Source organism: Capra hircus, chromosome 3 (genome assembly GCF_001704415.2).
Source record: "Capra hircus breed San Clemente chromosome 3, ASM170441v1, whole genome shotgun sequence".
NCBI lineage: Eukaryota > Metazoa > Chordata > Mammalia > Artiodactyla > Bovidae > Capra > Capra hircus.
Window position 1 is genome coordinate 28,144,014 of NC_030810.1, and position 12,764 is coordinate 28,156,777.

General features: G+C 54.2%; 1 protein-coding gene across 1 annotated transcript in view; it reads right to left on the reverse strand.

Annotated features, from left to right (window-relative positions):
- GLIS1 (GLIS family zinc finger 1) overlaps positions 1 to 12,764 on the reverse strand; it is a 250,710-nt gene that overhangs the window by 76,846 nt on the left and 161,100 nt on the right. The window contains exon 4 of the mRNA XM_018044355.1: positions 10,943 to 11,825. Coding sequence (XP_017899844.1) covers positions 10,943 to 11,825 — 883 coding nt within the window. The remainder of the gene's footprint in view (positions 1 to 10,942; positions 11,826 to 12,764) is intronic.

A 12,764-nucleotide genomic window follows, 5' to 3' on the forward strand; every position in this document is an offset into this window, starting at 1 on the left:
CACACAGCAAGAAGCATTCAGACTTGTGGCCTCCATGAGGCCACCTCCTCTTGCCCTGGATGCCTGGGGAGAAGAAATGGGAGCAGGGAGTAGGGCTGGAAGCTTGGGCAAGTCCTGGAGGCACAGCAGACTCTTCCTGGGGCCAAACTCCCTTGCCTTCCAACTGCTATCGCGTGCACTGGCAACTAAACCTGGTCAGAGAGGACACCATAGGCCCAACTGTCTCCCCAAACAAGGGGCTCGTCATATCTTGTGATTACACTGTGGTGCAGAAGGCAAGTGTGGGCAGTGGGAAGATGACGGAGTGTGGAACCAGGGACAGGAGGTGGGTCCCAGATGTGAACCTGGCCAGGAAGCTTCCCCTCTGTGGATTTCAATGAGGCCATTATAACACTAGGGTCCTGCCACTGCCCTAAGCATTCCTTGAGCACAGGAGCTATCTATCCAAACTTCACCCCAGGGCCTGGCCATGCCCTGGAAGCTGCAAGTGTTCCTTTTAGCTTGAAAAACCCTATGTTTTCTGTCTCAGTCCAACAGGGAGGATGGTGGATGGTCCATCAGCTGAACACGCACTGGGTACTTGCTTTCCTCCATGACAGCAGAGACCACCATCCCTAAGAAATGCACAGCCCAGGCCTCCCATGATCTCATAGAGCTCTCTGCTCTATGTCCCCAGCACGGCTGATTATCAAGGGAGGCTAGGGCAGTGCGGGTACGTGGAGGAGGCCAGAGCAGGCGGCCACCTCCCAGCCATTCGGAAATCGCCACTCACAAGGCCGCGAGTCTCAGTGATGGGCTCTCGTTTGATCATTACCCACGTCAGAAGAATGCATCTCGAGGCAGCGCTGCACGAGTCGGCGCGGTAATCACTTACAGACCCGGAGGCCCAAATCCTGGCAGTGGAGGAAGATTTATTGTGGGGATGGACGGAAAACAAAGAACAGTTGTGCAAACTTTACGGAGCCACATTATGGGAAATGCCTTTCCCATTTCCCACTGGTAAATGTGCTGGATGCTGTTTCCAAAGGAGGACTGAGCTCTGGTACCCAATCAGGTACAGACACTGTGTCTGGCTCGCTGAGCTGAGCTGAGCTGGGCTGGCCCGTGGTGCCCAGGCCTTGACTGGCAGCCAGGCTCCACTCTCTGCTCTAGCAGACCCGGGAAGAAGGCTCCTTCCTGGGCCTCCGTGTCTTCATCTGCCTACTGCTGTTCCCCCTCAGATGCTCCCGCAACACACCCAATATTCTAAATGTCAATGCTGATTTTTCACTCTCCTGCTCAGCACCCTCCCACCACTCAGGGTAGAGTCCAAGCTCTTCATACTGGACTTCAAGGTCCTTTAAGGGCCAACTTCAACCACCATTTCTGCTCCCAGCCCCCATGCACAGAACACACTTCAAATACAAGAAGCTACCTATGTTCCCCCCAAGGTCAAGACCGTCACATCTTTTGTGTGGCTGTTTCCTTTCCGTGAAATGCCTTCCCTCATGATCTGCATCTGGGAACCCCCTACTCTCCCTCCAAAGCCCAGCTCTCATGACCTCCTGGGGGATGACTTCTCCCTCCTCTGTGTCTCTGCAGCATTTGGTTAATGCACTCAGCACTGGACCATTCCTCATTCGATGCTGCACCCCCTGCTCCTAGCATGTAACCTGGCACCGTAAACTGAAAGCCGCTCAGTCATGTCTGACTCTTTGCGACCCCATGGACTATACAGTCCATGGAATTCTCCAGGCCAGAAAACCGCAGTGGGTAGCCTTTCCTTTCTCCAGGGGATCCTCCCAACCCAGGGATTGAACCCAGGTCGTATGCATTGCAGGCGGATTCTTTACCAGCTGAGCCACAAGGGAAGCCCTGGTGCAGTAAGGGCATCAATAAAACAGTGTTGAGGAGCTAGCAGTGGTGTGGGGTGGCAGGGTGGCAGGGGGAGAGACAACACTGCTGAGCGCAAGATACTCTCCCCACAGAGGAAAATAGGTAAGCTGCATGTCCTGGGTCGTGGAGGCGACTGAGGCTATAGAGGGGTGGTGTGGCTCATCACTCACTTAACAGATGAGGTCCATCACTGTAGCAGGCCAAGTGAGGCGCAGGAGGTCGGCTCAGATAACCCATCTGCCATCAGCGGAGACAGAGCCTATTAATGCTCAATCGTGAAGTTTACCATTTCCAGGATGTCCCTCTTAGAAAACATGTTCTGGACACTTTCTTCAAGTCACTGTTGATTTTATCTGACTTTCTCATGCCAATAAGAGAATCATTTCAATTCCACTTACATTAAATTCAAAAGCTTCTTCTCTTTTATTATTTTAAATTCAATTCAGAGGGCTGTGTTTTTTTATCCTTAATTTTTTTCATATTCCATAAAGCAGTGCTGACTTCACAAAACTTGGCCAGTGTTCCTGTACCCTCCAGTCTGGTGCTCCCAGGAATTCTCATCTCTCTGAGAGCTCGGGTTTGATGACTCAAAAAAAAAAAAAAAAAAAAAGAATAACAAGAGCTCCTGTTCTCAGGCATGAAGCATGGAGTATTTTGCCAGGAGGCATGAGGTAAGCGCTCCATACACATGATCTCATTTAATTTTCACAACACTCTTCCTTTTACACAGGCAGGAAACTGAGGCCCAGAGAGGCCACGTGACTTGTCTGAGGTCTCACTGTTGGTTAAGGGGCAGAGTGGGGATCTGAACCCCAACAGTCACCCTCTATGTTTAGCCACTGGTCCTCCCTGACTCACCAATTCCTGACTCAGACTTCAAATAAGATGGGGGGGGGGGGGGCGGGGAGTCAGGGATGGAGATGAGGTAGGGCTGGGGATGGGGGAGTGCATGGGAGTAGCAGGGGTGGGGGACAGATGTGGAAGGGAGAGGGGTGGGCATGGGGGGCTGTGGAGCAGCGGAGGGGGAGGGCAGAAGAGCTGCACACAGAGGCCTAAAGGCCAGGCACTGCATCTGGGAAGCATGTGGCTGACGGGTTCTGTGCTGGTTGGAAAACCTAGCTGGAAGGGACAGACCTATGAGGGTGATTGTGTACTCCAGGCTTGGTTGTAGGCAGGAGCACTGGACTGGGAGTTGGGGACTCAACTTGATACCCTCTGTAGGGCCCTCTGCAGTTTTCAAAGCACAGGCCTCCACCCCTCAGAGACTCTTCTGGGTGAGCATCACAAGCCTCATTTTACAGATGCATTAGCGGAGGCTCAGGAGTGAAGGGACTGGTCCAAGTCTGCACAGTCAGTAAGCAGCAGAGCAGGGATGAGTCTCCTTCCTCTCCTCTTTTCCAGGCAAGTCTTTTCCATCTGTGGCCTCAGTTTCCCCCTCTAAATGGTGATGAGTGGAGCCCTCAGGGCTCTGAGTTGTTCCCAAGGCTAAAATTTCCAGAAAGCCTCTCCTTACGAAGACCCCTGAGTTTGAGTTTTAGAAACGGGAAGAGAAGAAGACATCCAGTATAAGGCAAGATCTGTGGAGCTGGAACCTTGACTTCAAGAGGGGAAAGGGCAGGAGCACCTGCTGAGCCCCAAGAAACACAGAATGCTAGGCATCAACCCCATTTCACAGATCAGGAAACAGGCTCAGCAGAGCCAAGTGATGCATCCAAGGCCACATCCATGGCCGAGCTGGAAGCTGCGACAGTCTCTGCTCCTCTGGGGACACTCAGGACTGCATGACCGCTGTGCATTTTAGACCCTCCCTCTTTTTGTATCCTAATGCAAACTGCCCAGAGCAGTCAGATCATGCGCTGTGTGCTTACTGTGTGCCAGGCACTGCACAAGCATCTCATGTAGAGTCCCTCATCGAAGCCTCAGAATAGTCGTATTCTCTCCACTTCACAGGTAAGAAAACAAGCTCACAAAAGTCAAGTTGATTGCATACAATCACAGGCTGGCCAGGTTTAAAATTAAGGCTTTCCTACAGGAAAATTTCAAGTATCAGATTAGGGGTGGCTGTGACCAAATTTAAGGTCTTTCCAATCTTACAACTTTGTAAGAAACTGCTCTGGAAGACAGTGTCCAGGCAACGTCACACAGCTTCAGAGCACAGAGGTCAAGTGACCACCCCAGCAAAGCCTTGGGAACAGGCTCAGCATCTCTGCCTCCAAGGCCAGGCCAGGCGCCAAACAGCATGTGGTCCCCAAGACATTCACACCAGGAGCACTGTTATTAATGGGGCAACACATGCTGGGAGAACAGGAGGCACAGAGCGGGGAGCTGAGGAGAGGACACTGGGCTGGGCTGTGCAGGATGGTTAGGAGTTTGCTGGGCTTCCCAGGCAGCACTAGTGGTAAAGAACCTGCCTGCCAATGCAGGAGACGTAAGAGATCTGGGTTTGATCCCTGGGTTGGGATGATCCCCTGAAGGAGGGCATGGTAACCCACTCCAGTATTCTTGCCTAGAGACTCCCAAGGACAGAGAAGCCTAGCAGGCTACAGTCCACAGGGTGGCAAGGAGTCGGACATGACTGAAATAACTTAGCCACGCACACACAGGCTGGAAAAGGTATTCCATACGGAGGTACCAGCAAAAGCCAAGGCCCAGAGGACGGACCTCAGTAAGGGCCGTTAACAAGGGCACAGGGCTAACTTGAGGACTGCATTTGCTCAGAAAGGTTTTCCTACCCAGACCCTCTCGCTCCCCACCCTCAGAACGAGGCAAGGCTCAGGCCCATTTCCAAAGCGGGTGGGTTTGGTGACCAGACCTGGCTGGACCAGCTTGGCCTCTATGGGCTCACGTACAGCAGGCTCCTCCAGGGCAAGGGGTTTAAACCATGCTCAATTTTACAGCCTTTTAATCTCACCAGAAAGCACAGCCTCCAGAAAGGGAGACTGTTTTCAGCTGACAGTGATTTTTAACATGGTGAAATGGTCTTATTCTTCATTCCATGAGTGTTCTCTAACACAGAACAAAAGGCCCATCATGTCAGCAGGGCAGGGACCTGCAGGCTCTTAAGATGACGGGCCAGTGGCTTGGGAAAACTAGTAAACACAGGTGTCTACATGCTTTCCTGCTCCATCAGAGTTCCACGGGGCCAGGTTGACTCTGATCCCCTTCTGTAAACCCACTGCCCAGCAGGGCCTGGCACATGGGAGGTGCTCGGTATCAGCTTGCTGAGTTTCAGATCTGGATGTTTTCCTATCATGTGTAAACAGATGACAATTCTCTGCTTGGGAAACGCCTCGGGGTCATGGCTAGCGCACAGTCTCTGGAGTCAGGCTGAGACCTGGGTTCAAATTTGACCCCACGATGCACCTGAGACATGAACTTGGGCATGAACTGGACTAGCCTTTCCCCATCTGTAAAATGGGAATAATTCCAGTCTCCAGGAATGTTCTGAGGGCTGAGACCACACATGTATGGAAGCCCTAAGTACTGAAAATTACCCAGTGAGTATTTCAATAATGTTCCCATCCTGCCTTGACCAACTCCGACAAGCAGCCAGGCTGAAAACTGCAGCTCCTGGCTCTTCTCCCACCCTCACTCGTCCAGCAGCTAAGACCACAGGATTAAAGGGTAGAATCCTCCCCCTGGCGCACATCACATCACATCACATCACCTTCATCTCTAGACCCCCAACTCCTGGCACACGGGAGAGGTGTCCCTCCGGCAAGGCAAGTGTTTCAGGGGGTGAATCTTCCTTCATTGGAGGGTCACTTCCCCAACTTTTGGTGACCGGTTGAATCAGGAAGCCCCCTGCCCACTGAACTTACTCCATCTGCTGCTGTGCGATCCTGGATCTCCACTCTCTCAGGGCCTGTCTTCCCCATGCCCTCTTCCTACATGATGAGGATGGATTGGTAAAGCTGCCTGCTCAGTCATTTCAAACTCCTGGATAATTCCCTGGGATAAGCCATAGATGCTGAGATGAGTCAGGGCTGTCAGCTGGCCAGGAATGTGGCCCCCCACCAGGCTGGTCTCAGGACACTGAGGGGCGGGGACAGATGCTCGGGACCCCACACGCTGTGATATGAGCAGCACTGAGGATTCTACTCTGCTGAAGGGATAGCCTGGGCAAAGGTGGCAGCCTATGGAATGGTCCAGGCAGCTGCACCAGGTGATACAGAGCAGATACATTGCGTCTTTGAACTGACATTACCTTAGCTGGGGCAAGGTAATCCATAGCTGGACATAGCTTGTCTCAGAATAAGCTAGGTCTCTCCTTCCTCAGGACTTCCTATGAGATGTGATCTCAGACACCCAGTCAAGCCTCTTTCTCATGTATATCCCTGATCCCAGGTCCAACAACATTTAGGACAGTCTGGAGGGGGCAAGGGACCAATGGTCAGTGCAGCTGCAGCTGCCAGAGGAACCCAGGCAGGATGTAAGCCCAGACTTGAGGCATCAGCTGTGCATCAGGACTGGGAGAGCAGGGACCAGAGCCTCCTCCCTGTGGCTCTGCCCCAGCTCCCCCTTCTAACTCCAGTCACCCTGAATAGCCATCTGTCTGGCACCGAGCAGAGGCTGGGTGTCACTGGCAGACACCTGGCCACAAGGCCACCAGCACATGTGACAGTCCTGCCCACCCCACCAACAGTGGACGCTGCAGCATTCAGCCGACCTCCAGTCCAGGCTCCACTCCTGCCTGGCTCTTTGAGTCTCAGGTTCCTCATTGGCAAAATAGCCATCAACGACCCTGTCCTAACTCCTAGGGCTACCGTATGAATCTCTTCAGATGATCAGTGTGAAGAGTATGCCTGAGGAAGATGAGAATTAACTAAGCACTTCCCTACGTCCTCTCTTTCAAACCTAATAGCAACAGCCCTAAAAGGTAGGTAATATTATCACTCCGTTTTACAACTGAGTACGATTCAGAGACTTGGGGGCGTTGGTGGTTAAAAGCCTGGCTGCCAGTGCAGGAGACACAGGTTCAATCCCTGTGCTGGGAAGATCCCCTGCAGGAGGGCATGGCACCCAACTCCAGGACTCTTGCCTGGAAAATTCCATGGACGGAGGAGCCTGGCGGGCTGCAGTCCGTGGGGCCGCAAAGAGTCAGACACGACTGAGCAACCGAGGACGAGGAGGACGATTCAGAGAGGTTAAGTCACCTGCCCGAGCGAGGTCACACAGCTGGTAAGCGGCAGGGCCCCAGGTCAGTGTGACTCTAGGTTTGTGCTTTCACCTGCCCTTCACACCTTCCATGCTGTGCTCACAGCTTTGGTCAAGCTCTTCACAAAAGTCAGGAATTGTTGTCATGATCACTTCACAAAACCTAAGGTTATGAGAGATTCTCCTCCTTCACTTCTGCCTGTCTTTTTCTCAATGTGGAAAAAAGCAAACTCATAGTCTGCTAATTTCTGCAGTCTCAGACAATCAGAATTCCAACCGTCTGGGAGAGCCAATCTAAGAAAGCAAGAAATTAATCTTTTCAAAGTTAACGTCTTGGAGGCGTCGCGTCAGTATTTGGGTTGGACGTAACCTTGCTATCGTAACGCAGATGAAACCCCAAATTTAATAAGGCTAAGACAACTCCGACAACGTAAGAAACATAACAGGATATTGCAAAGAGATTAGGGAGCTTCCTCTGGACGGCGCGGATGGGCCGCGGAGAGGGCAGGGTGAGGGGCGGGTGGTGCGTCCGCCCAGGGAAGGAGGGTGCACAGCCAGTCCCCGGTCCCTGGCCGGGCCTGAGGATGAACGGCCTAGGCTCCTCCAGGCCTGCCTGGTGCGGGAGCAGAGGCTCCGCAGGATAAATGTGAACCAGCTGCAAGGACGAGGACGGGAGTGTTACAGTTGGACGGGGTGGGGAAGGCTTACCTCATGAAAGAACTGTGGAAACGGCTGCTGGAAAGATAATAAAAGGATTAACTGCTATTTTAGTGGGCCATTTACTCTTCAATCAAAGTGTCTCATCTATTTCCTGTTCTCTGGAGGCTCTGGGTCCAAAATTCCTTTGTCTATTACAGCACATGGTAGCAGAGGCCTGTCATGAGAAATTAATAATTTTACAGGGAAGGGAGATTTTATTTATCTGGGTGCGGACTAGTGCCCGCCCCTTCCCCTGGGTTACCTACTTCACCGGTCTCTCTGGAAGAGGCAGCACGCCCACAGCACACAGGGTAGCCCTCAGAGATTCTGCTACCATCTTCAGAGGATGGCACCAGGCAGGGCTGGCCCCAGGACCCCAGAGAACAATCAGTTAACAGGGGAAGTTGCACGCAAACAGGAGCACCACAGTTTAGAAAGATGAGAGTTCAGCTTCCACTCCCAAGGTTACTAGCTGTGCAGCCTTGAAAGTGAAGTGAAAGTCACAGTGGTGTCCAACTCTTTGACTCCATGCACTGCAGTCCATGGAATTCTCCAGGCCAGAATACTGGAGTGGGTTCAGTTCAGCTCAGTCGCTCAGTCGTGTCCAACTCTTTGCGACCCCATGAATTGCAGCACGCCAGGCTTCCCTGTCCATCAGCAACTCCTGGAGTTCACTCAAACTCATGTCCATCGAGTTGGTGATGCCATCCAGCCATCTCATCCTCTGCCATCCCCTTCTCCTCCTGCTCCCAATCCCTCCCAGCATCAGAGTCTTTTCCAATGCGCAGGAGGGCCGAGAGGAGCTACTCCATGTTCAAGGTCAGGAGGGGAGGCCGTGAGGAGATACCCCTCATCCAAGGTAAGGAGCGGCGGCTGCACTTTGCTGGAGCAGCTGTGAAGATACCCCACATCCAAGGTAAGAGAAACCCAAGTAAGACGGTAGGTGTTGTGAGAGGGCATCAGAGGGCAGACTGGAGTGGGTAGCCTTTCCCTTCTCCAGGGGATCTTCCCAACCCAGGGATCGAACCCAGGTATCCCTCATTGCAGGCGGATTCTTTACCAGCTGAGCCACCAGGGGGCAAGTTATCTTCATCATTGTTATTAGTATTACTAGCAAGATTATTAGCCTCTATTATTGTTATTATTATGGTTTGTCTCTAACTGTGGGACCTGGGGCAAATTATACAATCTCTCTGAGCCTCGGTTTCCTCATCTTTAAAATGGGGAAAAATAGTATCTGCCCCATAGCATTGTTGTGAGGACCATAGGGAGCACGAGGACCACAGGCTTAGAATAGCCCCTGCACACAGTCAGCCCTCAGGAGCTGGGCTTGCAGGTCTTACTACCATAATCCTAAACCCCCTAAGAGGTAAGATGAAGTGTTCTCACAGCAGCAGGTGGAAGGCCAGCTGGGCAATACTGAACTTCCACTTCTTCATCTGCAAAAGCCCTTGGCAACCCCAGATAAATAGAGACATGGCTTGAACATCACCTGCCCCATGAAGCCCGTTTAGGTTTCTCCTCCCTGAGTGGACACAGACTCCATCTCAGAGCCGGTCACTCACCTCCCTCCCATCAACTCTACATGGGAGCCCAAGAAAAGTGCCATGCCAGGGTTCAGGTCAGGCAGCCTCCACAAGGGCCTTGCAGGTACCAGTGAGGTCACCCCCAGAGAGAAGATGTGAAGAACTGCAGCTCAGTGGCTATCAACCGCAGGATCTCAGAGAGAGACGGGGACTGTGTGCGGCCCAGGACCCTGCCTTGTGATGTGCTCTGGACAACTCCTTCCAGAGAGGGGCATGCTCTCTTACAAGTCACGTGTCACAACACCCCAGATGAACAGGGGCATCACCAGAAATCAGCCTGGCCACCAGCTCTCCCTCCAGCACACTCTCAGCCCAAAGACACACAATACAGTCCCCTTCTCAGCCTGCTCACTCCAGCCTCTCCCTACGACCCCAGCATGCCAACCACCCTACTTTCATTCTTTGGCAGAGGCCATCCCCTGCCCCTCACTTGTCTATAGAGTGAGTTTCTTCTCATCCTCAGGACATAATTTCCTTGAAGTTACATAAGCTGGTCCAGTGGGTGCCCAAGTCACAAGCAGATGGGCCCCAAGGGCCAACAGCTGGTCCCAGGAGGATGGAGTTTATGCTGCTGGTTGCCGATGCTTCTCACCCCCTCCCTGGCCCTACAATGCTGCCCGGCGCTTTGAGCAAGAACAGAGAGAGGTCCACCTCTGCCCCAGCTGCACCCCTTCCCAGACTGAGTTCTCCATGAGGCAGGGGAGGGCCCAGAGACAGTGAGTGCATACAAGTGTTGGAAGAACTCAACTTTGGCTATGACGCTGGCCCTACAGACCAGGCCCACTGCTTCCTTCCTCTGCCTTCCCCAAGCCCCAAAAGTTGGGAAGACAGAGCTGGGACTTGGTATCTCCATTGGCCCTTCCACTACCAGGCAGGCACCTGTCCTGATGAGCTGGCGGGACCTTGGGGGTAGCTTGGCTAAAGATATCAGAGACTAAGACGACGTTCCTAACCTGATACAGATTCCACCACAGTGAGAGCAGCACGTGAAAATGACCAGTCAGAAGGGCTGGAGGCCTCAGTGCCTAGAGTTAACGTGCGTGTGTGTGTGTGTGCATGTGTGCGTGTGCAAACACAGGGATGTCCCTGGAAACCTTAGTCTCCACCTCAGCCAGAACGCTGCAGGGGTATCCAGGGCCTTACCTGCTAACCCAAGGTCTCACCCCAAAGCCTGCCCTGGGCACCCACAGCTCTCAGGCCTGATGCCTGTAAGGACCCGGTGCTCTGTGGATGAAATCAAACCTGTGACCCCGAGTGAAGAGCCAGTGCCAGGGGCGAGCATATTCCCCCTGACTCACCCGGCCATCAGCAGATGGGACACGAGCATTTGTGTGTAAGAGAGAAGGCTGGCTGAGCTGCTCTGACCCCAGATCACATGTGTCACCACCTGAACAACTGTGTATGACACCAGACCATAGAGGGGACAGAAGAGGGTACCTGGCGAGTCCGAGGAGCTCTCCCCCAAGGTCCCCAGTGAATGGGGCACTGACCATTGTGACCGGCGGCCACATCCTTAGTATCGGTCCGTCCCTCTGCAAGCAGGGGAGGCCCCCAGGCAGAGCTCCCCCCGGCAGTGAGCCGGGCGCAGCACTGTGGAGGCAAACCCGGAGGCCGTGGGAACTCACCATGCACTTGTTGGGCTTCTCCCCCGAGTGCACCCTCATATGGATGAGCAGCTTGTAGCGGGCGTTGAAGGGCTTGTAGCGACGCACGCAGCCTGCCCAGAAGCAGGTGAAGTCCTCGCCCTTGCGCTGGTCGATGTGGCTCTTCTCGATGTGCCGCACCAGCTCCTCCTGCTGCTCGTAGGCTGCACAGCAGTCCACCCAGCGGCACGCCTGCCGCCCAGCCAACGCCCTGCCCGCCAGGCCCAGCCCCAGGCCTCCAAGGCCCGGGCCAGGCGGCAGCTGAGACAGGGGGTAGGGGGGCGGCAGGCCCTGCTGGTGAGGCCCGAAGAGCTCTGAGAACTCGTCCGCGGGCTCCTGCTTCAGGAAGCTGGCCTTCCGGCAGGCTTCAAGCCGCAAACTGCCCTCGTGGCTCTCGGTGGACACAGAGCTGGGCCGGGCCCGCTTGGAAGGGCCCCCCGTGTCTCCCGGCAGAGGGGGGCTCCGGAGTCCGTTGACACAGGTAACCAGGGCTGTCTGGGAGGAGCGGATGATGGAAGTGATGTCGGAGGCGGCGCAGGGCGAGACGGAGACCGACGAGGTGGGGGGCAGCCCCAAGAGGCAGCAGCGCTTCAGGCCCGCCTCCGGGAGGTGGGCCTCAGGTGGGGGTCCCAGGCCCGAGCTGGGTTCGCTGCCCAGAAGGTAGCAGGAAGGTGCGGGGTTGGCAAGGCCTCGGCCCGGGAGGTCCAGGTCTGTGTGCAGGCCTGTGGCTGGCGGGGCCCGGCAGTGGGCGGATGGGGGTGCGCGAGCTTCCGTCATGGCGCGGTAGTCAGGCAGGGATTCCTGCTTGATGTGCTGTGTGGCTGGGAGGCCACCATTCACATAGGTGGCCTGGGGCCTGGGGGACCTGGAAGACAGTGCAGAGGGGTCATGAGAGGGTGGGCACTCCACAGTGGGGAGGGCCGGGCGGGGACAGTGGGAGCCTGAGGACGGAGCGGGCGGAGAAGCCCAGAGCAGAGGAGGAAGGCTGACGGCTGGCAGCAGGGATGAGGACTGGTGGTCCAGTGAGCAGGAAAGAGCAGAGAGCAAGAGGGGAGAGAGAAGAGGAGAGGGCTGGGGAGATGCTCAAGAGAGGCAGGGGGCCTGAAAACATGGCTGCGTGGGGGAAGATGCCAGCGAGGCGCGCATTCTGCCCTTTTATTATGTCCAGACCACCCTCTCCAGCACCCTCTCCAAGCACCATGTGTCCTGCCTCCCTGGGTCTGCCCTGTCTCCCTGCCCGAGACCTTCTAGTGAGTTCTGGAGGAAGAAGGCCGAGAATGGTTTGCTGAGGGACACCAGGTCCAGTCTGTTTTAAATTCTGCTTACTTGTCCCTTAAATCTCTCTTAATTCTTGTAATCATTCTTTACTTGTAAAAATGTGATGTTTTGCCCCAAGCAATCTGTTTTTTTCCGCTGTGAACATCAGTGGGTAGGGGTTTGAATCACAGTCACAGTGAGGGGTCATCCCAGGAAAAACTGAAGAAAACTTTTTTCGGGGGGAATGTTCCAGAATGTCAAGCGAGTGAGTGCACCAAATGCCACTCTGGGGAGAAGCCATGGGAAGGCAGGCCAAGTGGGACAGTGTGAGATCTAGGTTAACTGCTCTTAACCCTCAGGTCTCTCTCTCTTTTTAAAAAAATTTTTATTTATTTATTTATTTATTTGGCAGCACTGAGTCTTAATAGCAGCACACAGGATCTTCTGTCTTCGGGGCAGCAAGCAGGATCTAATTTCCTGACCAGGGATCGAACCTGGGTCTCCTGCATTTTGGGAGCACTTAGCCACCGGACCACTAGGGAACACC